This window comes from Passer domesticus, unplaced genomic scaffold (assembly GCF_036417665.1).
Source record: "Passer domesticus isolate bPasDom1 unplaced genomic scaffold, bPasDom1.hap1 HAP1_SCAFFOLD_51, whole genome shotgun sequence".
Lineage (NCBI taxonomy): Eukaryota > Metazoa > Chordata > Aves > Passeriformes > Passeridae > Passer > Passer domesticus.
The window spans coordinates 104,391-129,871 of record NW_026990161.1 but is presented as its reverse complement, the minus strand read 5'-3'; the positions used below and the strand labels follow the sequence as shown (position 1 = coordinate 129,871).

Here is a 25,481-nt window from a genome sequence, read left to right as displayed (position 1 = left end):
AGGTAAAGATCACGGGTTGAGATAAGAACAATTTACTAGAAAGAGCAGTGAAAAAAGAACACAAACGGTAATAACAACACTAAAAGGAGAGCATACAAGAGGCGAACGAGTCACACGTGATCGTTCTCCACACAGAACTTGGCACAGCCCATGACTTGCAGCACACAGGTGGAGGAAGAACAAACCCTTCCATTTGCCCCTGCCACGTGGCAGGTGGTATCCAGTTACCCCAAGGTCCTGGCCGTGCTCCTCCGAGCTGCTGCAAAGATCACCCTCCTGGCCGGATCCAGGACACAGGATCCTTCCTGCGGGTCCTGGCTCTTGCTCTGGGTGACAGACCCCCATGGCATCTGCCCCAGCAAAAGGGACTTGAGGACAACCTCTCACTTACTGACATCAGCCCCTCTGCCCCGCCCCAGCTCCCTTTTTGCCTCCAGAAAACTTTGAACAGAAGTGGCACTTAAGTGCAGTTCTGCACATGCTGAAGTGGCAGGAAGGTGACCCACATGTTGCTCTAGGCACATGTGCAGCAAGGACAAAGGAAGTGTTTGAGGGGCTGGCTCTCAAGGCATTCACTCATGCAATAGGAGCCCTGTTTCTGAGAGGCACAGCCAAGAGTGGAGCAGTCAAGCGTGGAGAACGGGGGATCTCCTGAGCCAGGGAAACCCTGGGGGAGCAGAGAGACGCAGATACCGGGCAGACCCCAAGTGACACCTGCTGCTGGCGCACAGGCACCGCGGGGACACGCACACTTTGGGGTGAGCTTGCTGTGCTTTACTGCAGTATGCAGCACACAGGCATTCCGTTTCTCAGAAATCATTAAATATGTATAAATTGCTTGAGTCTGCACAGTTAGTTTCTGAGGGTCTACTGGGGATCTTTAGAGACCCTGGGTGTTCACTGAGCTTTTGGCCTTTTGTTGACCTTTCATTGTGGTCTTCCATATAGTAGTCATTTTCATCTTGGTTGTCTGAGCAGCAGAATGTGTTCTTGAAGAAACTGTGTTGTTCTGGCTTGGCTTGGGACATAGAGGGTTTCAGAGCTTTCAGTGTTCCACTACCCACTCCTCCCTCATAAGCTATTTGCAACAATCCCTCACAGAGATCCTTTCAAGATTTGTCTTGGAAGTCTCACTTCTAAAACTAATTTTCTTTTCTAGGATAAGAATGTTTGTTATTACAAATATTTGCAAACCATCTCATGAAAGCTGAAATACAATGAATTATCACGCAGAAAAAAATGCAAACAGTCACAATTCCAGCACGGGTTAGAAATACTTCTGTAAGCCTTTAAAGGTCTGGTAGCCATGAGGAAAGCCAGTTCCACCTAGAGTGGGGACTTCTAGTCTTCTCCCATTCTTACACTCCTTTTTCTGACTGATGATATGCCAGATTGCTGGATATCAAATCAACCAGCATTCTTGTAACAAATCCAGCAATTTGTAACCTTTACTCAGGGCTCAAGGCAGTAGCTGTCTTTAGCACCACGTCTTTTGTTCCAGGAGTACCACCTGTTACTTTCAGTTTCTGTTCAGGGATAACCAGTGACCTCCTTTTTGTGCTGAACCAGACATAACCATGTTGGGCACATAAACTATCACTTTTCTTTCCCATTTATTTTCAAGTATATTCTATCAATCAGGACCATGGTGGTTCCTGCTCTGAGGTGCACTGACCATGCCTTGAGTACATTTTTTAGTTATTTTTTGAGAAATACGCCCAAAATACCACAGGGTTTCTTCCTTCGTTCCCATTCTTTGAGCTAAATATGGGGCTACTGTGCAGGGCAAAGGCACTCATGGATGAACAGTGCAAAGGGTTCCATCAAATCTGGTAACTCCAGAGCAGGGGTTGTCATCAATAACCTTTAAAAGGTATGGAAAGGCTGTTGGACATTCGAGTCCAGTGTAACAACCTCCATGGATTCCTTTCATGGTTCATACAAAGACTTTTCCAACAGTCCCTAACTGGGGCTCCATAATCAACACAAACCAGTCATTCCCAAAAAGGCACGCAGTTCTTTTACAGATCTGGGCTCTGGTGTTTGACAAATTGATTCCTCCCTTTGTGTCCCCAGACTACACTGTCCTTGTGAGTGTGGCAGCCAGGAGATGAGACATGGGTAGATATAGACATGGACTTCAAAACTAACACAAGATATCATTGAAAATGAACTTTGGATGGTAATATTCAACACATTTTAACCTACATGCTTTATTATTTCTCCCTGTAATGCCTGGACAACTTATGGCTAGCACTTATTTTTGGTGCCAGCTGACTGAAATCTGGACTAATCTTGGGTATGGGGGAAATGACAATAAAACCATCATAAATTGAATATAAAATGTTTTTCTACATGTGTCAATAACTTCAATGGCCACTTGCAGTCAGCACAAATGTCAGCCTAGAATTTTGCTCGGGGCCAGCACTGGCCTTTCCATGTCAGCTCCTCCTGCAGAGGCTGTGGGGGCCTGGGCATGCTGCTGGCTTGTTTCCTTTTAGGGGACTGGGATGAGGAAAGGTCGGGGGATTTTGTCAAAGAGATGATGTTTGAGTGACCGTGTACGTGCTGGAAGCCTCACAGACTGAAGGGCCCAGGACAGGAGTGCCCAGTGCTGGGAGGGCTGCACCTTGCTGCCCTGGTAAGAGGTGTTAAGCTGCTCCTTCGCCTCCGAGAGAGCCAAGTGCAGCACGTTAGAGCAGAAACCCTTCACTAGGCCTGGTTTGCACAGCTGCAGCACCTGGGGTTGGTGGAGTGCCCCTTTCTGCACTTGGAAATGAGCTGAGTCAGTCATGGGCCAGGCAGGGCATTCCCCACCTGTGCCCATTGTGAATTCCCTCTGCCCCGACTGTGACACGTCCCGCTCCTCAGTGACATCCCGCCCAGCCTGGAACATGGAACTCCCCGTTTCCAAGGACACGTGGCCATTGTCACCGGCACACGGCAGGACCGCTCAGACCCTTCGGCGGCTGCAGCCAGAGCGGAGGTGTCAGAGCGACAGCGAGTGTTGTTCCAGCTTTGGTGGTTCCAGCACTCGTTGTTCAAGAGGCCGATCCACACACTGAGTGGAGGTAATTATTTACAGCTCTGGGCAGAAAGGGGGGGCTCAGGGGCAAATTCACAAAGCCAGCACCACAAGAACCAGAGTGTCTTAGTATTTATACAATTGAGCAAAGAAAGGAATTAGTGTTCATTGACTGCAAGTCTCCTAGTTCTTTTCATAATTAGTATTATGTCTGCTGTTGGGTAATTTCCTCTCACTTCTCCTGGTCAATAGTCTGCATGCTCAGTCTCCCCCTTATTCACAGTGAGGTTTCTGGAGTGGGTGGCCATGGTCTGCTCCTGCTGGAATGGCCTTTTACCCTGTCACAGCTGATGCAGCACAGTTGCTGTGTTGGCTTCATCAGTTTGTTCCTTTTCTCGGGGGTTCTGCCAAATGTCCTTGTGCCCATAAATCCTGCATTCTTTGTGTCCACCATCAGAGGTGCATCGTTCTTCCCAAGCCTTGCTAACCTCCCCTGTGTTGAGGTCACTGAAGGCTGTCAAGCCCTACACCTCACCAAGGCAATTGAGCCAACAAGTAACCTGCCTTTCAAAGGCCGGGCCATCCCTTTGAGCTTGGTGGCTGCTTCTTGTTTCATGGGGGTGATCTCCCTTCTTCTTGATGAGCCTTGAAAGCCACCAAGGCCAAACATCCAGGAACACATTTTGCTAAGAAGGATTTTGCATTTTGCAGCCTTTGCAGCAGGATCAGTGTCTGTGGCAGCGGGAGCAGCCGAGGCAGAGCGGGATGGTGGAGCTGCGGGCCTGGGCAGGATCCAGTGTGTTCCGCAGGGCCCCAGCGCGCGCTGCGTCCCGCAGGGCCCCCAGCAGCACTGCCGTGCCCGTCAGGGTGACCCAGAGGCCCCAGGACCAACAGGTGAGGGGCAGCTGTGGGGCTCTGCGGGTCGGCAGCAGGTGGGGTCTTGGCCATGGTGTTGGTGTCAGGTGCTGCTGAGCCCGCGGGACCTGTTGGGCAGGGCTGGGGCCCCACGGCTGCTCCAGGGCCCCTTGGAGGCAGCTGCCCGGGTGGGAACCACTCACAGGGATGACCCGCAGGAGGTGCCAGAGGAAGTGGGAGGTTCTCTGATGGATGTGGCACTCAGGGATGACACTGAGGAGGTGCCAGTGAAAGTCACATGTTCTCCATGCTGGGACACTTGGGAAATTCATGCCTGGGCATGGCTCTTGGCCAAAATGCATGGATTTCTCATTGTTCCACGTTGTACTGCACTCACCGAACATGTCAGGGTAAAGGAAACTCTCTGACAGTATTTTCTAGTATTAGGAGGATGTATTAGTATATTCCCAGCTGTGATGCCTAGTGGAGAACTCCAGCCACATGCACATCATTTTCAAAGCTTTTCCACTCTTTGATACAGTTTTAGCAAACATAGAAATTAACCTTAATTGGTTCTAAAGTACAATTCCACTAAGTAATATGCTATCCTCTATTTGGGATTGATGTCTCCTTTCTCATGCTAATTAGTCCACATTTTCCAGTCCATTTATCATACCTTTTTAGATTTTATCTCAGCCAATTGTGCCTTCAGAATGAAGCAGTTGGATGGCAGTAGTTGTTTTTGTTAAAAAATGTACTTAGGCTGAAAAACATTTTAGAGATTTTTAAGTTCTACTGGAATGTGACACTTTCTGTACTAAATTATGAGATCAGCCAAGTAACCCAAATTTGGTATATCTGACTTACCGAGGAGAAACTCTTTCCTCTTCACATCTATGAAGAATTGCATCTAGAGCTGAGGAAAAGAGAAAGGGTTTTCATGCCTCTTGAGAGTCGAAATTCACCTCATGCAGATGAAATTCTTCTTGGAGCTGACTCTACGATGTACTTCCATAGTGCCAGATAAATCCCAGTGTTGGGTCCTGCTCTGAATTCTTAATCTTTTTGTGAACCACTCTCACCTGGATTGTTAGCTGAGCACTGACCAGTTCAACTGTACTCAGGCACTTGATTTCAGGGGAAGCCTGTGCCTATAAATTCCAGCAATTGGGAAAGGATGACCTGCTACTTGAAGGCTTGGCTGCATTAGAGGCTAAGTGAGGGTCGCTCTCTCAGGGCACTTTTGTAGCTGGTTGCTTTCAGAGGGAGAACTGTGTCAAAGCAGCCCTTTTGAGTGATGGAACAGCAAACCTTTGCAAGTGCAGCTCTTGTTTAAAATGAAGGGCTTAGTTAATCAGCAGTGATGGAGAGTAGGCTGAAGATTTTACAGAAAATTTCTTCTTCCTTTTAGCCAAATGCCAGCGAGGTGTCGCACAATGGAAGTGTGCAGGATGTCAAATTGTATAACCCACTTGGAGGTATGGTTGCCTTTCATATTTTGCTCAATGTCTGTAAGATTTTCACCTTGGCAATTCATTTTTGCAGCATATTTTTGGGAGAGGGAATCTCTTGTGTTCAGAGCTCTCAGCTGGAGGTGGTTTGGCCTCAGGTCAGCCTTGCAGTCTCTTGTCAGTTCATTCAGGCACTGGTTTGTTTTCCCCTGAGAAAGCCTGCCAGTCCTTCCTTGTTCCCATACTCCTTGATGGGCTGGAATTTGGAGCATGGAGGTCAAGATTTGGACCACCTTATGCACTTAAATTCACAGTTTTGGTAGCTAATGTTTTTGATTTACAATTAGATTTTGGAGTACCTAGGCATTGTGCCTATCCATAAGAATTAATTGCAAATTGAAAGAAAAAATGACTGAGAGGAAGTCGCATGGAGAATTTCTATAAAGTCATTGTGGAGAACCATGCTTGATTTAATTTTTTTGGTCTTGGTCATTAATAAGTCACTGTTATCATATTACTGTGTTGGGTTCTTTTCAAGGAAATTGGAAGGAAGGCATTGGTGTCATCTTCCCAGTGGATTCCATCACTTCCCACAAAGCACAATGTGCTTAGGGGCTGCCATTTGTTGTTAACCTGTTCTGAGTGCTGTTTCCCCAAGGAGCCTGGCTCCAGGCAGACACCAGGTGCACATTCTCCTTGCAGGCACTCTGTGGTGCTGCCTGCAGCAGTGAGGTGCTACCTGAGCCAGGTACAGCCAGCTGCCCTGAGAAAAACAGGCTCTCACCTGGCTGTGGCTGCAGTCACCTGCCTGCAGGGACATCTCTGCCCCTGCACATGCAGCTCTTGCTCTGCCTTAGCCTAGTGCAGAGCATTTTAAGGCAGCACCCTTGGTGGCTTTTTGGAGAGACAACGCTAAACTTCTGAATTCCTCATTCAGGACATTCTGTTTCACATGTGAATGAAGATTTGTGTGATTCTTGGTGGTGGTCTACATAAATCCTAAGGGAATATTTAACATTCAGTAACTGGGGTCTGAGGACTGGCAGTAGTGAGACGATTGTGGAACTTGGGGCCACTTCTACTTTGGGCTGGCACAGAGAATCTCAGGTGAGACAGCTCTGGTTGCTGATAGGGTAGAGCGTGCCTTTGCAACGTGCTCCATGCAGTATCAGTTTGGGACTGGTGTTTGTCACAGAATCAGAGAATATGTGATTTGGAAGGGATCCACAAGGACATGCAAGTGCAGCTCTGTCCCCAAGAATCCCACCAGGTACCTGTGGACCTTGTCCAAATGCTTCATGAGCTCTGCTGGACTTGGTGCCCTGAGCCCACTAAGGGAGCCTGTCCCAATGCCTGACTACCCTGTGGTGAAGAACTCTTACCTACTTTTCATCCTGATGCTTGGTTATGGTTTCAGGTAATTTTCATTAGAAGTCATTCAGGGGTATCATTTTGGGAGGTCTTTTGCTTGAATGCTGTGGGAAGTCTCTGTACCTACATCGGATTGAGCTTCTCAAAACACCAGCAGTGCCCCCACTCAATAACTGGCATGTTTACCTTGTTCTAAGTAATTGAAGTGTGTGATGTTTGTGTCATTAGGTTTGCAGGCACATATCAGAGAGGCATGGTCCAAAGAACAGGAAGTGGAGAAAGGCATTAAAAGTTTGACCTACATTGAAAGATTGAAGGAGCGTGTAAAGAAAGGTCAGTCTGTGTGTGTGTGATGGGAGAGACAAAGCTCCCGGATGTCTCACCAGGACTCAGAGAGTCTCCATCAGACACCAAGCACGAGTTCCTGGTTTCAAAGCAGTGCCTGGTGTGTCATATCCCCTCCCTCGACCTGCTGGCCACGCTTCCCCTGGTGCAGCCCAGCACACGGTTGCCTTTCTGGGCTGCCGGCACACGGTGCCAGCTCATGCCCGGCCTCTCATCCACCAGCACCTCCAAGTCCTCCCCACCTTCATCCCCAAGCGTGTCTCAGTGCCAGGGTATGTCCCAACCCCAAAGATGCAGCACTTGGCACTTGGCTTTGTTGAATCGCAGGAGGTTCCCAGGGCCCCACTTCCCAAGCTTGTCCTGGTCCTTCTGGATGGCATCCCATGCCTCTGGTGTTGGCAAACTTGCCAAGCTTGCATTTAATCCAACTGTCCATGCCATTCCTGACATAGCTCACTGCTTGAGCTTACAAACTGGGAAAATCATACAAAAGCACCATGCATAAAAGTAATTTTTCATTAATACCATCCCTCCAATATCATTCGTTTACCAGGTATTTTTAAGGATTGTTTCTTCCCAATGCTTTACTGTTTGGATTCTTACTGATCTATCAATGCTGAACAAACAGAATTTCAGCAGTCTCGGTACATCCTTTTGAATCAACTTCCTTGCCTTCTCCCAACCCCCCATTTGACAACTCTTTTTCTGTTTTTCCTTTACTGAAGTGAAAATACCAGAGCTCAGGAGAGCCCCATGCAGCTCTCCAGATCTTGTGCCTGAGAGGAAGAGAACGATGCCCACGAACCCTGCCAAATTCTTCCAGAGACTTTCCAGGACTGTTTCCCAACGACCCATCAGAGACAGGGTGATTCATTTACTGGCTCTCAAGAATTACAAGAAGCCAGAGCTACTTTCCCACTTAGAAAGAGAGGGAGTTGTGCAAAAGGACAAGGAATCTCTTGGAAAGATCCTTCAGGAGGTGAGATCCTGGAGTCGCTGCCAGCAATGCTAACTCTCAGCTGTCTTACTTCAGGGTTTCAATTAGAAACTAATGAGAGGCTTGGGAAATGCTCCTGGTTTAGATTTTTCCATCAGCTTTACCCAGTTCCCCCCAATGGCAAGCCCATGTGAGGAAAGAAAGAAACCTTCCAAACTTGGGAGGCATTGTTGTTTTTCTAGAATGGCTGGCAATGATAAATTCTTTGTAACATGCTTGCTTCTCGTGCCTTTTTGTAATCCTCTCTCTTTTCCTTGGACTCTTTAACTGCTTCATGGAGGAACTTCAGAGGGTGAAAGTCTCAACTGGATGAAACACTTAGTTGAGGTCCTTAAAATCCTGGGACAAGTTTCAGAGGAGAGAATTTTGGTAGCTGCCTAGGGCAGTATTTCACTTGAAGGGATTTGGTGGCCACTCGATGGTACTTGACTGCTGCTGGGATCTGTGGGGATTGCTTTCCAGGGGAGGGTGTTCCAGGAAAATCCTCCATGATAGAGATGGTTCCCAGCTTTGAGCACAGGGGTTCTTTGTTGTCCTGTGTATCAAGTCTTCAAATTCCTTGGCACCTATTATTATTCAGTAACTTTTCCAGGTGTTTGTTTAGTTCCACTGGTATTTCTTTATCATTCCTACAATTCACATTTATGGAAGGATTCAGTGGCTGTTTCCTTCCTTTTCCATATTCCCCGTCCATGTAGGCTGTTACTGAATTATGCTATCATTAAATAGCATATCATGCAGCAATATTTCCTTTTTAGCTATGAAAGAAGGGATTATAGGATTTCAAAGCTCAGCTCCTTAGAAGGTAAGAGGTGGAAAAATCTCCTTTCCCTTTTCTTCTTGTCAATGTTTAAGGAGATTTTGAAGGAGTAGTTTCATGTTTGCAGTGTGAACTGCCTCAAGGTACTGGTTTGCATTCTGAAAGGGCTGTGTGAACAGCACTTCATCCTGAAAACTATTATTCACATTTTTCTTAACTTCGCAGCAGGTGGCATTGTTTTTGGGTATAGATGAAAAACCAGTAGGGTGAATTTGCTGAGCTCTTACACTCACAGCCTTCCTTCTCTTCCAACACAGACTTAGTTGTGCTTTTAAGAAGTAAATTCCTGATTCTGGGTATCTTGGTTACTTTTTAGCTGTTGAAGTGTAGCTCTAGGTAGGTTATCTCCCACAAGTGTTCCATAGGAACCTGTAGTTTCCTCTGAGCAAGCACTTGAGAAAGAAAAGCAGTTCTGTTTGCAGAGACAAATGCCAGCATCCTGTGGAGCTTCATGGGATGGTGAAAGCATGCCCCGTTAGAGGCCCAGGCTGTGCTCTGCCATGGCAATGCAGCTGGGTGAAACAAGAGGGTAGCCAATGTGTTCCTGAGGGTGGAAAAATATGGATTTGCCCATGGAGATGATGTTCTTCAGGTCTTACTCAAAAGATAAGGAAACAGAAAGGAAAAGCCTGGCCTCTCCTTGTATTTCAAATGGTGAAGATTGAGAGCTGTGGCATAGGGGACTTTGACTCTCAAAGCTGTGTTAAAGACCAAAAAACCTGGATCCCTGCTGCAGGGAGAGGTTTTCATAGCATCCATTTCCTCCATGCTTGCAGCACTTTGGCATTTATTTACCTCCCAATTTCTAGAGCCCAAATGGACCACACCTCTTTAATATTGTTACCTCTTACATGTCAGCTGCATTGTTCTTCACATTGAACAAAAGTCCAGGAAAACTGGTGCATGATTTCTTTTCACCTTTGCTTTAGCTTTGCAGTATCAGTTTGACATCTATAGTCTGCCTTTAGGTGAAATGAACATTTATGTTTTAAATGTCTGTCCTTAGGTAGCCAACCTGGATGCAAATGAGAATTCTTTCAGCCTGAAGGAACATTTCTTTAAAGACATCCAGGAAGATTGGCCTGGCTACACTGAAAGAGATAGACAGACATTGGAGGTGACCCTTTCTCAGTAAGTTCAGTCAGGACAACAACCATTTCAAAAAACCCTCTGGGAAATGAAGGTCTGTTTTCCCTGTGAGAAAAGAACGATAACTGTTGATAGTTTTGCTTTGTAACCTGAAATGTTGGACCATCCTTACAGAAAACCAACTCCATCTCAGAATTCCACCAGCACCAGCCAGTCACCATCTCTGGGACCTTCTGAAGGAGATACTCCACCCAGAACTGCTCAGGTATTTTGTGAATTTTTTAAACATTCTCTACTATGAATGATGTTCTATCCCACTTGCTCCTGGTGTCCAAGCTGTGATATGAAGCAGTAGTGCTCTCTTTATATTGTATGAACCTGAGGCGTGTACTTCCAATGGGATTCCTGTATAGTTTTCCAGATGGTTGCAATGTCAAAGCCTGCAACAAGCTTGCACACATGACTTGTTTCTCATGGTGCGTAGGAAACTCTGCTAAGGACAAGATGTGGACATGTTTCTGGTACCTGGCTGTGTCTGTGCAGGGTTCTTGATGATATGGCAGCTCTAGTACTTAAAACATGCACGGTCATGCCAGTGCTACTGTTTGAAGAGAAATCTAAGGGAAGTCTAGAATAAGGACAAATTCCAGTAGTAAGGCATTTGTAGGAAACTTGTTTTTCTGTCCTAAGCAGCATTTAGGCTCCCATTTTGATTCAGACTATCCCATGTGAGAGGAGGGAACTCTGAATCATCATGGAATAGCTCGGACTTGTTAGGCTTAAAATCAGAGCATGGTCTTTTTGAAAGAATCTTGGAAAACATTGCATGAAAAGGTTAGTTTCCTAAAGATTAAAAATACTCTTTAAATAGAGGAGGGAGGACACAGCTCTGTTTTTCCCTACTCTTTTCCCAGCCACAGTAGGAAATGTTGCAGGGCCCAGCATCCTCTTAAGTCCTGCCTCCTTGCCCACAGGATTTCTGTCAGCAGGCAGGCACAGAGCTGTGTCTGGCACTCCTGTTCTGAGCTGCTGATGTGCACGGATAGGAGCAGTGTTTGCTCGGTAGGGAAGAGGCTGTGATCCAGGGTTTCCTCTGGAGAACAGCAGGAATGAGACCTGCAGCCAGACTGGGCCTTCCCTCTGTTGTTATCATCTCTGCTTTGGACACGCTGTGATCGGCACCACACCGGTGGCTCCTTGGGGCTGCTTTAGGGAATCATGTGGGTGTGTGACAGCAAGAGCTGAGTGTTTTCCTGGTGTGTCTAAGGAGAAACAGGGAGCAAGATAAAACCAACTTGAGCTCCCCATTTTGGGGAAGCCTTTGATAGAGGTGCTGAAGGGAGTGTCTTTGTCCCAAAGCCTTTGAGCTACAGACTAGGAGAAAGACTTGCTGAATACTGGGGTGAGAAAGTAGGGATGAAATAGAGAACATATTTAGCTGCAGCACTCCTTGTTTGAAAGGCTGTTTTAGGTAAGAAAGGTGTGTTTTCAACCATCGCCAGTTCAGAAATGCTGTTTGTTCAGAATGGGAGGAAAACTAATCGGGATCATCTTTGCAGAAACGGCCTCTGGATTCTGACTTTCTCAGTCCTGTGATGGGCAAGAAGCAGAGGATTGACCAAGAGCCCAGTGATGTCCAGCCAGCAGCTGGTGGCCACTCTCCTTCTTTCTTGGACCTGCCTTCCACATCCTGTTCAATTTTGAACATGTCTCCAAGTGTCAGATCCATTTCCGTTTCCACCGAAGTACAACTGAAAAATAAGGTTCTGACACATTCTGGATTCCCAGTGTCTGCCAGGGTGCAGGGGAAGACTCCCAAGTCCAAAGGTGAGTAAACAGAATGAGAGAGGGTAAAAAAATCCCATCCTTTGGATTTTTATGAAATGCTTGCCATGCTCAAAGCCAAAGAGAAGAGCAGAGAGCTCAGGACCCAGGCAGAAAAGGAGTCACACAATCCAAGTGCAAAGGGTATTAAACTGATGGACTCCTTTCAGATATGCTTCCATTTCATTTTTTTACTGGATATCTATATGTTTTTATGCCCATATCCAGCCTCTCATCCACCAGCACCTCCAAGTCCTCCCCACCTTCATCCCCAGGCGGGCCTCGGTGCCAGGGCATGTCCCAACCCCAGAGATGCAGCACTTTGCACTTGGCCTAGTTGAAACCAATGAGGTTCCCAGGGCCCCAATTCCCAAGCTTGTCCTGGTCCCTGTGGATGGCATCCCATGCCTCTGGTGCTGGCAAACTTGCTGAGAGTGCACATATTCCCACTGTCCATGCCATTCTTGACATAGCCAACGCTTGAGCTTACAAACTGGGGAAATCATATAAAAGCACCATGCATAAAAAGAAGTTTTCATTAAAACCTCCCATCCAGTATCACTCCTTTACCAGGCATTTTACTAACTGTTTCTTTTTAATGCTTTACTATTTGGATTCTTTTATATTTGTAAATGCCCAGCCAATGGAGGTTCAACATTCTTGGTGCATCCTTTGGAATCAACTACCTTGCCTTCTGCAAACCTGCAATTTGAACTCTCTGTTTCTGGTTTTCCCTCACTTTAGGAGAAGAAGCAGAGGTCAGAGGAGCCCAACAAAACAATCCAGGTCCTGTGCCTGAGAAGAAGAGGATGGTGCCTATGAGACTTGCAGACATCGACTGGAGCAGCTGCGCTGCTGTTTACAGCCGACCCTACAGGGACAGGGTGATTCATCTGCTTGCTCTGAGGGATTACAAGGAGCCAGAGTTACTTGCTCGGCTGCAGAGAGATGGAGTCAGGCCAAAGGACAAGGATTCCCTTGGAAAGATCCTTCAGCAGGTGAGATCATGGAGCTTGTACCACCAATTCTTCCATCATGCTGTTCTGCTGTTCATAATTTTACTACTTCCTCACCTGTTCAAATTAGAGACTTTCCCAATACTCCTTCAAGGTAAGTTCCACTGGTATTTCTTTCTGATAGGCTTTCATCAGAGGCACACCCATGGAAAGATGCAGTAGCTCCTTCTTTCCTTTTTAAATATTCCCCATGCACCTGAATGGTGCTGTTGCTGAATTATGCAAGCATTATTATATTAAATTGGATTATTTCCTCTTTAGCTAAGAAAATAGTTTTGGAGCCTAGGCAAAGGACTCAAATTCAACGTCGATACAGTTTTAGTTGATCCCACAGTGACTTTTAAGAACTCATTCCCTGAACCTGCAAAGTTTGTTGCTGTGTTTGCCCAGGGTAGTGGCAGGGCTTTTTCACGCTGCAGACATTCACAACATAATGAGAGCCATGTTCTGCCATCCCAGCTGAAGTAGCTCCTTTAGATTTCTATAGTTTGCATATAGGTATAATGAAGACTTGTTTTCCTAAACGTCTGCCTGTAGGTAGCCAACGTGAATGCAAAGGAGAATTCCTTTAGTCTGAAGGAACATCTGTTTCAAACCCTTCAGAGTGATTGGCCTGGCTACAGTAAAATCGAAAGAAAGAGTTTGAAGTCAATACTTTCTAGGTAAGTTCAGTCTCTTGGGGAAGGAAAAGAGCCTTTTTAGAAAAAAAGCCCTGGGAAATGAAGCCTAGATTCTTAGAATATGCTGCACCAGCAGAGGCCCATCAGGGTCATGGAATCCAACTCCTGGCCCTGCACAGACACCACGAGAATCACACCCTGTGCCCAAGAGAGTTGTCCAAACTGTTCTTGAGCCCTTGCTGCAGTGATCACTGGCCTGGGGAGCCTGTTGCAGTGCTCAAGCACCCTCTGGGCCATGAATGTTTTCCTGATGTCCTGCCTAAAGTTCCCTCAACTCTGCTTCATGTTTTTTCCTTGAGTCCTGACACTGAAGGTCTGTTTTCCCTGCAAGGAAAGAACTATGACAGTTGATATTTAGGCTTTGTAACATGAACTCTTGGACCATCCATACAGAAAATCAGCTCCATCTCAGAACCCCACCAGCAGCAGCCAAGCAACGTCTCCAAGGCCTTCTGAGACAGATGCTCCAGCAAGACCTGCTCAGGTATTTTGTGCATTTTTAATATTCTGCATTGTATAGTAAATTTTAGCAGACTTGCTGGTGATGTAGAAGCTGTGATGGGAATGTGCAGGATCAGGCCTAGGCATGTTTTGCCACACACTGCTGTGACCTCAAGGTTATGATAAGAAGAGAGGATCCAGCAGGGGTGGAGCAGCATTGTCCTGATCCAACTTTCTGCTCTGCCTGGAGACTTGAGCTCAGTCCCCACCCTCAACTCATTCCCTGGAGAAGGGCTCAAATGGCTGGCTCTGCCTGTGTGACAGAACTGCATGAGAAATCTCCTGTGCATAAGAGGCTGCACCAGGCTGGGGCAGATGGGGCCCTCTTGCTCTCTTCTCCCTCTGTCTCTCTGTCACTCTCATTGTTGACCCCAGCTCTGCACTATCCACATGGCTGGACAAAACACAGCACCTACAGAATGGTGCTATTCCCTCACTCCCTCCTCTGCCTTAATTTCTCTCCTCCCTCCCTCTGCCTGGGCACAGCACGGCTGTCCTGTTCTACTCCATCCCTGGCCCTGAGGTTTGCTGTGCCTGTGGGGAGCTGTGGCCGTGTGTTGTGGCTCGTGAGGCAGCACCTTTGAGAAGCTCCTTGGGAGGAGCTGAGAGATGACTGAAGGGCCCTGAGCAACAGCAAGGGCTCCTTGGTAACCACTTGTGAAACTCTCTTGTACAAGTTTAAAGGCTTGTTAGCCAACAGCTTTTGAGTCTGCGGAGTGGGTGAGCCTGCTGGATTTAAGACAGCTGTACCTAAATGCACAAGAGTTTCTGGACATGTGACTGGTGTCTGTGTTCATCCTGATGAGAATTCACAACCAACCACAACATCCTGTACTCATGGGTTGTAATAGTGAAGCATTAATCTTGTTTTTAATGCATAAAACTCCAAAACAGCCAGGTTCCTCTGTAATAAATTATGTGGGTGTTTGATAGCAAAAGCTGAGTCTTTTCCTGGTGTGTGCAAGCAGTAATTGGGACCTAGACAAAAGTTACCTGGCATCCCCATTTTGGGGAAGCTTTGCTGGAGCTGCTGAAGGGAGCGTCTACTTCCCAAAGCCTTTTAGCAGTAGACTTGGAGAAGGTCTTGCTAAGTGCTAAGATGAGAAAGTAGGAATGCAGAAGAGCAGATATTTACCTGCAGGTCTTCCAGGTTTGACAGTTATTTTTAATTAAAAATAGTGCATTTTAAAACTTTGCCAATTCACAGATGCTGCTTTTTTAGAATGGAGAGCAAAACCTGATTGTGATCATAGAAGAATGAATTATTTTGTTGTTGTTGCAGATACGGCCTTGGGCTTCTGGCTTTATCAGTCCTGTCAGGAGCAAGAAGCAGAGAACTGAGCAGTAGCCCAGTTACATCCAGGCAGCAGCTGGTGGCCACTCTTCTTCCTGGGTGCTGGCTTTAACATTCCATTCTATGGGGATGTCAAAGCCATCCCTGTAGAATGGGATGTCAAAGCCAGCACCCTGTCTCCAAGTCTGGGCTTCATTTCCCCTGCACCCTTTAGGTTCAAGAAAAAGACAAATGTTGGAGTTCTAGAATGCCAGCAGTTGTGTAGAGGACTAGCATGTCCAAAAAGATGTGAAGAGAGCTGGGGAGGCTGAAGCAGTAGTGTCCCTTGGATTTCAATGAAGGTATTAATGTGCTGCTTTTCCCAACTCCAGTGTGGACAATGATGGAGTAAAATTTGATTATTAAGAGAAGCCTCTGCCCGAATTTTGGTGCAACCAAGACCATATTTCAGAGTTAATACTACAGATGTTGTTTACAAGTAAATGTGAACTAGGGAGCTAGAAAGGTAAAGGAGGAGATGGGCCAGGTGGGGGGAAGTGCAGAGATGAACACCGAGGTGGGTGAGGCCCGGACGGGCCCTCCCTCCCTGCAGTGCAGCTGCACAGGCTCAGCTGCAGCAGTGCTGCTGCATCCCCTCATGGCATTTGCAGGAGGGGAGGGAGAAGTGTGTGTGTGGTCTAAAGCCCTGGAAATTGCTCACAGCTTGTGTCAGGGCAGTGGTGTTGGCAGGGGCAGCCAGGCCTCCTGCAGCTCTGGGGCTCTGGGGCAGCTGCGGCCTTTGGAGCAGGCGCGGCAGGGCCCCGGCTCACATTGCTCCGGGACCACCCAAAATGTGGAAAGGCATCTGTGGTTTTCTTTTCAAAACTATCCTGCATACTACTGAGGTGTATCAGGCCTGGCATGCATCCTTGGCACAAGTTGTTGTCTGTCCTGCTACTGAATTTCAACTTGTTAGCAATTTACTGCTTGTAAATATTAATCTCAGGGTGGTTTGAAGGAATTGAAGGAAAAACTCCCTGATGTGGAGGGAGTTTTTGTCATCCAATAAGAACCAGACCTTAAGGCCTAGAGGAGCAGAAGCATTGGTGTGAGAGTGCTGGGAAGTGGCATCTATTATTCTCATTGCCACTTCATCTTGGATTTGTATCATGAGCTTGATAAACCTCACACCTGTTGATTTGAGGGAGAAGGGAATGAAGAAGGTTTGACTCCCATCGGTGGCTTTGAGCATTAATGAGTTTTGCCCTCCTGAGGAGCTGACGCGCTTTGGGTTTTTGTTGTTGTAGTTTCTGACTTGTCTAGAGTTTGTTTTTTGGTCTGCATTATAACTGCCTCAGTTTGCCATGTTCCCTCAAGAGTGGTGCTCACAGAGAAAAATAGCTCAAAAGATAAACTCAGTGTATATTTTCTGTTTTACATGAATAAAGCCAGACTGGACTAGCTGAGTGTGCCTCAAGGCTATTTTGTAGGAAAGGTCAGGAAATTCTAAACTCTGCAGAAATGTTGGCATGCACTGATTTTCTTTTGATTTCTCCTTCATAGGGTAGCCCCAGCTACTCCGAGATGAAGAGCAGGTGCCACAGGAGCAGTAGCTCCACAAAAAGCTGTCCCACATTCAGCAATGAGTATCTGAATTTGGCAAGCAGCAAGTCCTGGAGTCCTGGCACCAGTCTTCTGCTTCAGCAAAGGATCATCTATGAGCTCCAGCTGTTTTATTTTAAAAGATGATTAGCTTTTTAGGTTTCTTCAAGTTAGTAATAAGGAGATGATTATTTGTTAAAAATGTAGGATTAGTTAGTCTACGATTAGAGACTTTAGTATTGAACTTTAGCAATAAAAAAGTTGCATTATTGTTAACTCCTTCTCTTATCATCAGTTTTATCATATTTGGAGAGTCTTTCTTCTGGTCAATTCTTCTCTTCAAGACTTAGCTCTGTCCACTGAATGAAACTTATCAGTAGAGAATGGAAGCCCAGTACCTTTATTATAAAATTGTGCACATATTAAGAAAATATTGTAGCAAATGGAATTTCTTTATGACAAGAATAAGCCTGTTTTCTGATTTACTTGTTAATTTAAAATCTTTGCCTTAAGGGATGGAAAGGGTAGAGGACAACCTCCACCCCAAATGACCTTGTTGTGGAGGGTTGCAGAGGAGTGCCCATGGGCTGCTCTAAGCTGTCAGCTGAAGCAGCTCCCAGGACTGCTGGCAGATCATGGCCTCACCTTGTCATGAGCCGGGGAAGATCCAGATCTCTGTAAGGGTTTTGTAAAAGACATGGAAAAGCGTTGGAGGCAAGGTACATCAATTGGTTTAAAAAGAGAAATTCCGTTCAAGTGTCCCTTCAGGATCGCTATCAGTTTTGTAGATTTCTCCAAACTAGTCAGTCACAACCTGTCTTTCTAGAGAGACACAGATGTTGATTCCTGCACAGACCAATGGGGACTTTGATGTCTAGTTCTTTTCCTAAATTTCCTGCCATTTATTTATTCAGCTGAAAAAGAGGACATGTTAGCAACAAGACCATAATCTTCTCTTGGGAAAGGATATGAAATTGTCTGAGGGAGGATAATATTTGGGAACACTCAAAGGTGGCTGGGAATGCCCCTTTCTTCCTTGCAGAGTATTCTACAAATTCCTCCATTGTCCCCAAGACAACGATATTGAGTCCCTGTATGTGAGAGCCCTTGGGGTGTTTTGTGATTGAACACCTGAGCCGTTGTTGCCCTTCTGTTCTCCTTCAAGCCAAGTTCAAGAAATGTCACCTCCTAAACCCTGAGACTTGGGTCCATTTTTGCCTGGCTCAGGGGTGCTCCTCCAGCTCTGCAGTGCAGCAGCCCCAGGGGCGCTGCCGTGGGGGGCATGGGGTGAATTGTGCTGGGCTGCCTCCCCTGGGCCTGCTGGCTGCTGCTGCTTGACAGAGCGTGCCAGAGTGCTGCTGCCCAGGGTGGGCTGACACTGAGGACTTTTCATAGTTACCCCTTCATGACATATCTTTCCCTTGATGGGATTTCTTCTAACTCACTCTACACTGCATTAGAAAATTTTATTTCCATGCTTTAACAAATTGAAGCTTCAAATTCTCATCTATATTTTCCCCTCCAGTCCCTTATGTGTTGGGGCTGGCTTCCCTTGGGGGCAGATGTATCAATGTACTGATCCCATCCCCTTTTATTGCTGCAGGAGTGCTTAGGAACACTTCAAATGGTCCTTTCCACTTTTCTTTAAGTGCCTTTTTACTCTGCTTTCTGACATAAGACACAGTCCCCAGGTTGATGAGGAAGTGCCTGAGGCACCAGGGATGGTCAGAAATTTGTGGAAAGATGAGAGCACTTTCCACAAAGAAGATAAAAAGGGACTGAAATTATTCCTATCATAAGACTTTCTCTAGAAAGGATTGGAATTTGTAGTGCCTTCCACAGGGCATTTCCGATGGGCTCACTTTTTCTTTAGAAGCCACTGGAATTCTGAACCTCAAGAGTGCAAGGGGAAGCACTGGTGGGCACTTCAGTGAGTTTTCCTGGCCATATTTACTAATTTCTGCTTTTAGACTCTGCTTTGTTCTCTCAGCCTTGCTGCTGGGAATGACCTCCATGGGCTGAGTAGGTCCCATTTAACTGGGAGTGCTTTACATAACTTTTGCAGTTTCAGCTATGAAATGAAGATCTGTATCTGATGACATTCCAAAAGGAATCAGGGAATTCCGAATCTTAGTAGTTTTTCTCTTATTATTACTTGAGGTAATTATTTAGGCTTCTTGTTGTTGTTGTTTTGGGGTTTTTTGTTTGGTTTTTTGTTGTTTTTTTTTTTTTTTTTTTTTTTTTTTTTGTTTTTTTTGTGACAAGGAAAATCCTCTGGCCATGCAGAAAATGGGTCCACTAAACTGTAGAAAGATTGCTGGCTGAACAATGCCATGACATTCTCCTGTGGGAACTGGACAACCTGGCCTGCAGTTTACAGAGTTACTCTGTACTGTCCCCAGAACAAGACAGACCATGTGCTGTCCTCAAACAGATACATCAAGGAAGAAGGAGCATTGTGCCCAGATGAAACCAAATGCCAAGCACGTCATGGGAACCCCTGCAGAGGCTCTGGCTTGGTGGCAGAGGCTGTCACAGCACTGCCAACAGCAACTGTGCAGCCAGAGCCGCAGAATTTGTCACTGCTGGCCTGAAAGTGCCAGCCCTGGATGGAAATGTCAGCAGGAGCTCATGCTCTGCCTCCCCGTGCTGACAAATCCCTGGAATCCCTCCTGCTGTGCTCTGTGGCAGCACTGCCAGAGGAGGCAGAGGATGTGACACATCCTCAGGGACACCTCGGGCTGGCTCTGCAGCAGGACCTTCCCTTGGCCCATGCTCACTTCTGCAGACAGCTATGGCCATGAGCCTCACACACTCCTTGCTTTTTGGGGCAAATCCCTTCGGCTTTGGTAATTTAACGCTCTGAAAGGGGCCAAAGACTTAACCCTCTTTTTCTGAAAAAGCAGATGGTGGGCAGTTCTTCAGCCCACTGAATTAAAAATAAATTCTTTTGACCCAAGTAGCCTCCAAGCACATATTTTGGGAAGGAATTACTTTCCCACACATGGTGCACTTTCCCTCTTTTACTGCTAACAAAATCCCAGTGTTTGATGCAAACAGCCCCAGGATATGTTCATGAATAGCTCATCAAATAGCTCACAATCAGCCCCTTGAGAAAAGCAAAACGTGCTTTCTAATGTAACCAGTTAGTTTGAGTTTTGAATGTTTTGCATTTGCAACTGAGGCCCTGTAAGCAATTCTAATTGTTGTCAGTAGGTGAGATACTTCTGAACAAAGAAATCACTTTTACCTGGCATGTACCTGGTCATACAAAAGAATGGATGTTTGGAGAGTGTGTTTTTATAATGTCATATGTTCAAGATGGGACACACACAGAGTGTACAACATCTCTCCTTTATACTTTTCTTTTATAAATACATAGTTCTAAGAAATTATAATTTTTGCTTGGCAGGAAAGGTCAAGGACTCAGTAGTAAACACCTGTCAAGCCTCCTGGACCTCCGTTCTGGCCATCCACAGTCATAGGGTGCTACTTCAAATTATTTTTTTCAGTCAACAGTAGCAGACATAAGCCCCAGGGCACCAACGTGCCCCCTTTCTGTATCATCAGCAACAGAAATCAGTTTTAAATTTTTAGAATTTCCAATTCCCAAATGTAAAAAATTATGTATTTTCGCATGCAAACTCTGATGGCTTTTGCTGACGTTTTTAACATTTCACAGGGCCAAAGAGGATTCAGATTTCTGAAGTTTTACAAAATAGAGATGCAAATGTCATAGAAAGCACAGCAAGGACGAAAGTTTAATCACCCTGAAAAAACCTCTCTTACTGAAGTATCCATAGAATCACAGCTTCACCCAGAGTGCACTGATACCACCTTACCCTGTCCATGAGCCATTCTGGAAATGCAGAGCATGCCAGCCCCAAGTCTGGTTCTAGTGCCCGTTCTTATGCACAATTGTCTCCAAAATCTGCAGCAGCACAAGCCAAGGTGAGGGCAAAGCCCATTCTGAGGATGCCTTGGGGACCCTCCACGCCTGTTCCGAGCGCAGGGGACAGCAGGTTCTGCCACAGCAGCAGAAATTACATTACGTGTTAGTAAATGCAGCACTTAGAGTAGCAACTAAATAGTCCTATCTCAGAGTTAAATGTTCAATTCTTCATAAATGCAGTACCTAAACCAGTTAACTCCCACCTACACCCCAGACATCCACCTATACCTGCTTGTGTAAATTGTATTTTCCACTCCACTCCCTAGCCCTTCTCTCAGCACAGTCCTCAAGCCCTCAACCAGGCACAAGCCAACTTCTCACCTGGCTGTTAGTAATTACCTGTTGGTAATTACCTGAGCACCTGCCCCACCCACAGCAGCTGTGCAGGTCCCTGACTGCTGGGAGAACAGGCTTGAAATGCAGACCCAACCCCAGAACAACAACAACAAAAAAAAAAAAACCCAAAAAACCAAAAACAACCAAAAAAACCCCCAAAAAAACCAAAACAAGACAAAACAAAACAAACAAACAAACAAAAAAAAACAAACCCAAAAAACCCCCAAAACAAACAAAAAAAAACACCACAAAGAAACAAACAAACAAACAAAATTTACGACATTTTTAAATAATTTCAGACTGGTAAAAGATCAGGACATAAAGAGATTTGTTTATTCCCTTCAAGAAAAAGTTTACATCCTTCTCTGTGAAGGGAAGTCACGGTTTTTTGTTGAAGCAGAAGAAGCATGTTTTATGAGCCCAGTTTCCTACCTCTCTTGTCCCTGCAGTGGGGACAAGCCTTTGTTCCAAGTTTGACTGAAGCTTCGGGAAGCAGCTTTGCCTGCAGAGGGCACACAGAAGCATGACACCTTTGCCTCCTGTGCACCTACAATTTCTACACCATCATTATCACTGCTCGGGTGACTGAGCAAGCTGACAGAGTGTGACAGATAGTCTGTCGTGTACAGAAAGTCACAGAAAGAAGAAGGGAGGGAGAAAACAGGGAAGATGACAATGCAAAAGATGTTGAAGGAGTGTGGCAAGGATTGAGGATTAAGAGACAGAAATAAGAAGAGACCATACCCCTTAGCTGTCAAGTGCTGAGGGGAAACTGCAAGTACTTGCATATTTGAGCTCACCACCTGGACTTGCATGCCTTGTCCACATTACCATTATTTCAATAATTTTGATTCCTGGACAAGCTGCCAGGTCCCCAGTACCAGTCCTACCTCCCTTCCAGAAGTCTCTGGGCAGAGAGTTGAAAATAGATCAGGGATTACCTGTTACTCCATAAGCATTCAAGACAGCCAGAGAGCTTCCAGGAAAAAGGCCTTAGTGAGTGCCCAGAACAAAGAGATTTTAAGCAAGTGGAAGAAGGAGGTATTGATGGAGGATCACAGCTCTGTTGAGGTTTAACCTTTCAAAGGTTTGTTGCTTTTGAAATAGAGATTTTTGGAGCTCCCTTGAGTTAGCAATATGAATTCAGCATTTAAATTTTAGCTTGTAGAATTATGTGTTGAATTTTAACCTATAACTTAAGAAACCTTTTCACACAGGCTCAGCTGTGACCAGCAAGACCTGGGCCTGGAGCTGCAGCTGGTCTCCTCTGCTCTGCAGGTGCTCTCGTCCTCAGTGGGAACTGGGGGAGGCCAAAGGACACTGGTTCTTCTGATCCTGCAGATGAAGTTCGGCACATCTCCTGGACAGGGACAGCAGATGGGACATCTGGGAAGCAAAGGGAACACTGAGTCAGTATGGGGACGTTTCCCTTGGCAGCAGCTGCACTTCCATCAGGGAAGAGGAAATGTCAGAGCCTCCCCAGGAGGGTCAGAAAGAGAAAGCAGCCGAGCGGGCCAGGCTGTGGCGAGCACAGCCGCGGCGGGACCGTCCCGCAGCCCCGGCAGCCCGGCAGAGCCGGCACAGCTCCCGGGCCCTGCCGGCACAGCTGCCTTGCCCAAGGACAGCCCCTGTGCCAGCCGGGGCAGCTGCGCTGAGCAGCCCCAGCACGGGCAGGGCCCACGGCCACAGCCCACGCCAGCCTCAGCCCACCCTGCCTCCCCGGCCATGGGGCCTCACCCGGGCTCTCTCCAGGCTGGCAGCAGCAGGGCCCTGCTCACTGCTCCTGCTGCTGGCACTCAGCTTCTCCCTGCTGGCTCCTGGCAGTCTCCGGCTGTTCTCAAGGTTTTCTTTGCAGCTGTGGCAAAAGTGGAGGCTCTGGAATTGGTTCCAAGGCCTGTCAGAGCTGCAGTCCCAGAGCCCTCTGTGCTCCCTGCTGGCCCCTCCATCCCCTCAGCCCCACCCATGCTCTCGCCAAACCCCCAGCCCCCTTCAGCTTCTTCAGCCCCTCACAGTCCTCTCACCTCCCTCAGTCCCTTCTGACCCATCCCATCCCCTTAGACCCGCCAGCCCCTCAGCCTGTGCCACTTGCCTGTCACCTCAGTGCCACCATGGCCCTGGGCTGCCCCACAGCCCTCAGCCCCAGCAGCAGCTCAGGGTCAGCGTCCCTTCAGCGCCACCGCCCCCTCAGCCCCCTCAGTCTCACCGTCCTTCAGCAGCTCCTCAGGGGACAGTGCCTGGGGCCACCGGCAGCTCCCAGCGCTCCAGGGACACCCAGGGCTGGAGCTGCTGCTGCGCCCGGCCCGGCCGCCAGCTTGGACCCAGCCCAGGGAGAGGGGACAGAGGGGGCACAGGGGGAAAAGCACGAGTGAGGGAGGAAGCAGAGCAGGGCAAGAGGTTAAAAAGAGGCGTCTACAGATATCAATCTATTTAGCTAAACCCCCATATACAAATATAAATATGCATTTACAAATGTATATATATAAATGTAACTATACACAGGTATAAGTGCAACTGTGCACATCTATAACTACACCAACACATCTAAAGCTATAACGATATACATCTAAAACAAAAAAAAAATTAACTGTACAGATCTCTACCTATATAGATAAATATAATTACATAAATCTATAAATACGACTACCTAGATAAATAAACATAACTATGCGCATCTATAAATATAACTAGAGACAGAGGAATTCTACCTGCCCGATGGTCACAGCCTCTCCCTCTGTCTCTTCCTGCCACACAGGGCAGCCCTCCTGCAGAGGTCGATCACACAGGATCTGGGAAGCAAAGGAAACACTGAGTCAATATTGGCCCTTGTGCACGTGTTCCTTGAGCACCAATTGTCCTTCTATGAGGGACTGTCAAAGATGGCCCGAAAGGCAAACTCTCACTTGGCAATTTGAAGCCTGCTCTTTAAAGAACAGGGATCCTTCCAAGTGTTCAAAACTGAATTGTGTAAAGCATTTAAGTATCCTGATAAAGTCTCAGCAAAGGCTTGAGCTTGAAACACAGACAGTCTCAGTGACAGAGAGACCTCAGTCCTCACTGAAGTGGCCGAAGCTGAAGCTGCTGGGAGCTGAGTTATGAACCAAACTGGGACACCCAGCTTGGTGACACAACTGCCACAAGGTCAGCTTTATTCCCTGCTCTCTTGCCACAGCAGTGGACTCAGTGTCAGAGCCTCTGGAGAAGCGTGGAGGGCAGGGCTCGGGGAGGCTGTGGCAGTGCAGGATTTGAACTAAAGGCACCAGGCAGCACCAGCCCTGCAGACAGGAACTCAACTCTGCTCATCTCCCTTGCTGCCAGAGGCAGGCTCAGAGCAGCCATCTCACACCTCTCTAAACCAATGGGGGCTCTGTCCTTACCAAGCTCCTCAGGCTCTGGCAAACTGTTCTTCTCAGTGCCAGATGAGGCTTCCTCTGCTGCAGCCTGGTTCACAGGCTCGCCTCCAGAAGACTCAGGCACAACATTAATATTGCCCTTGAAAGAACAATGGAAAGAAAGAAAACTCAAGATCATTTGGTATTTTCTTGGAATCATATCAGGGATACAGTTTCTCTTCTTCTCCATGTAAGCTCTCAGCTCAGCCTCTTACTTTCCCCTCCAATGGAGTTACCTGTGCAGAGGGAGACCTTTCAGGCAGGGATCTCCCAGATCATTTGCTCAATGGCAAAGCCAAGATCCACTGGTGACTGCTCTTCCCCAGGTGTGTTCTGTGTGGAGCTGGACACTGTCAATGCTGCAGAACCAGCACTGCCAGCTGGAGTGCTGGACGCTAAAGTGCCTGGGGGGGCTGCAAGAATCCAAACATATTGGTCAGGCTCCACAATGTGGCTCTGGGACACAGATCTCTATTGCTGCCTTGGATCAAACATCACAGGAAGCATGCAGGAAAAAAAACAGGCAGAGAATTTTTTGGCCTTCTAGGTTCCTCTTCCTAATAGGCTTGACAATTTCTGGCTGAGAATGACAGAGCCTTGTGGAAAAATACTTCAAACGTCACTTTTCATTACGTTTTGGAAAAACAAGGCTACAACTCTTTTCCTGCCTCGTGGGTTGAAGGCTGGGGGCTGCTGCTCCCTGTGGAGCTGCTGGAAGCTGCAGGGCTGGACCCTGAGCACCTCCCGCTGGGCGGGCGGTGGCCGTTCCCCGTAGAGCTCCTGGAAGCGGCTCGGCCCCTCCCGCCGGGCCGGCACTGGCTGGTCCCTGTGCAGCAGCAGGAAGCCGCAGGGCGGGCACCGGGCGAGCAGCGGCCGCTCCCGGGGCAGCGACTGGAAGCGCCTGCACCGGTCCCGCCCGTCCGGCAGCGGCCGCGCCCCGGGGAGCTGCCGGGAG

The 25,481-nt window shown here is 47.2% G+C and overlaps 1 protein-coding gene and 2 long non-coding RNA genes across 6 annotated transcripts; 1 reads left to right on the top strand and 2 right to left on the bottom strand.

The window, feature by feature from the left end:
• Positions 1-293: 293 nt before the first annotated feature.
• LOC135292809 (RNA polymerase II elongation factor ELL2-like) lies at positions 294-17,387 on the top strand. 4 transcript variants are annotated; one of them, XM_064406885.1, is made up of 11 exons: positions 294-3,071; positions 5,292-5,358; positions 6,931-7,035; positions 7,773-8,026; positions 9,871-9,995; positions 10,128-10,218; positions 11,513-11,780; positions 12,522-12,775; positions 13,331-13,455; positions 13,867-13,957; positions 16,811-17,387. In XM_064406885.1, exons 4-11 carry the CDS (start codon positions 7,841-7,843, stop codon positions 16,994-16,996), a joined length of 1,326 nt encoding a protein of 441 aa, XP_064262955.1. In that variant the 5' UTR covers positions 294-3,071; positions 5,292-5,358; positions 6,931-7,035; positions 7,773-7,840; the 3' UTR covers positions 16,997-17,387. The 4 variants fall into 4 exon arrangements, with proteins under 4 accessions (XP_064262955.1, XP_064262954.1, XP_064262952.1 ...); XM_064406884.1 differs by lacking the exon at positions 294-3,071 and having other exon boundaries at positions 4,634-5,358; XM_064406883.1 differs by lacking the exons at positions 294-3,071; positions 5,292-5,358 and adding an exon at positions 15,257-15,609 and having other exon boundaries at positions 5,788-7,035; positions 16,811-16,945.
• On the bottom strand, positions 17,234-23,160 carry LOC135292810 (uncharacterized). Its single transcript, XR_010354973.1, has 4 exons — positions 22,875-23,160; positions 21,030-22,523; positions 20,692-20,874; positions 17,234-17,524 (listed from the first exon to the last, which is right to left on the bottom strand). It is a non-coding gene; the product is annotated as an uncharacterized LOC135292810 (long non-coding RNA).
• A 389-nt stretch (positions 23,161-23,549) lies between these two features.
• LOC135292820 (uncharacterized) lies at positions 23,550-24,891 on the bottom strand. The gene is made up of 3 exons (XR_010354991.1): positions 24,763-24,891; positions 24,512-24,626; positions 23,550-23,923 (listed from the first exon to the last, which is right to left on the bottom strand). It is a non-coding gene; the product is annotated as an uncharacterized LOC135292820 (long non-coding RNA).
• Positions 24,892-25,481: the final 590 nt, after the last annotated feature.

What these genes read in the sequence shown, in the direction of transcription:
- LOC135292809 (XM_064406882.1), top strand. Translation starts at nt 6,915, where the DNA reads ATGTTTGTGTCATTAGGTTTGCAGGCACATATCAGAGAGGCATGGTCC. An exon ending in CTCCACCCAGAACTGCTCAG is followed by an intron (nt 10,219 to 11,512) that starts GTATTTTGTGAA and finishes TCATCTTTGCAG; the next exon opens with AAACGGCCTCTGGATTCTGA. An exon ending in GAAGACTCCCAAGTCCAAAG is followed by an intron (nt 11,781 to 12,521) that starts GTGAGTAAACAG and finishes CCCTCACTTTAG; the next exon opens with GAGAAGAAGCAGAGGTCAGA.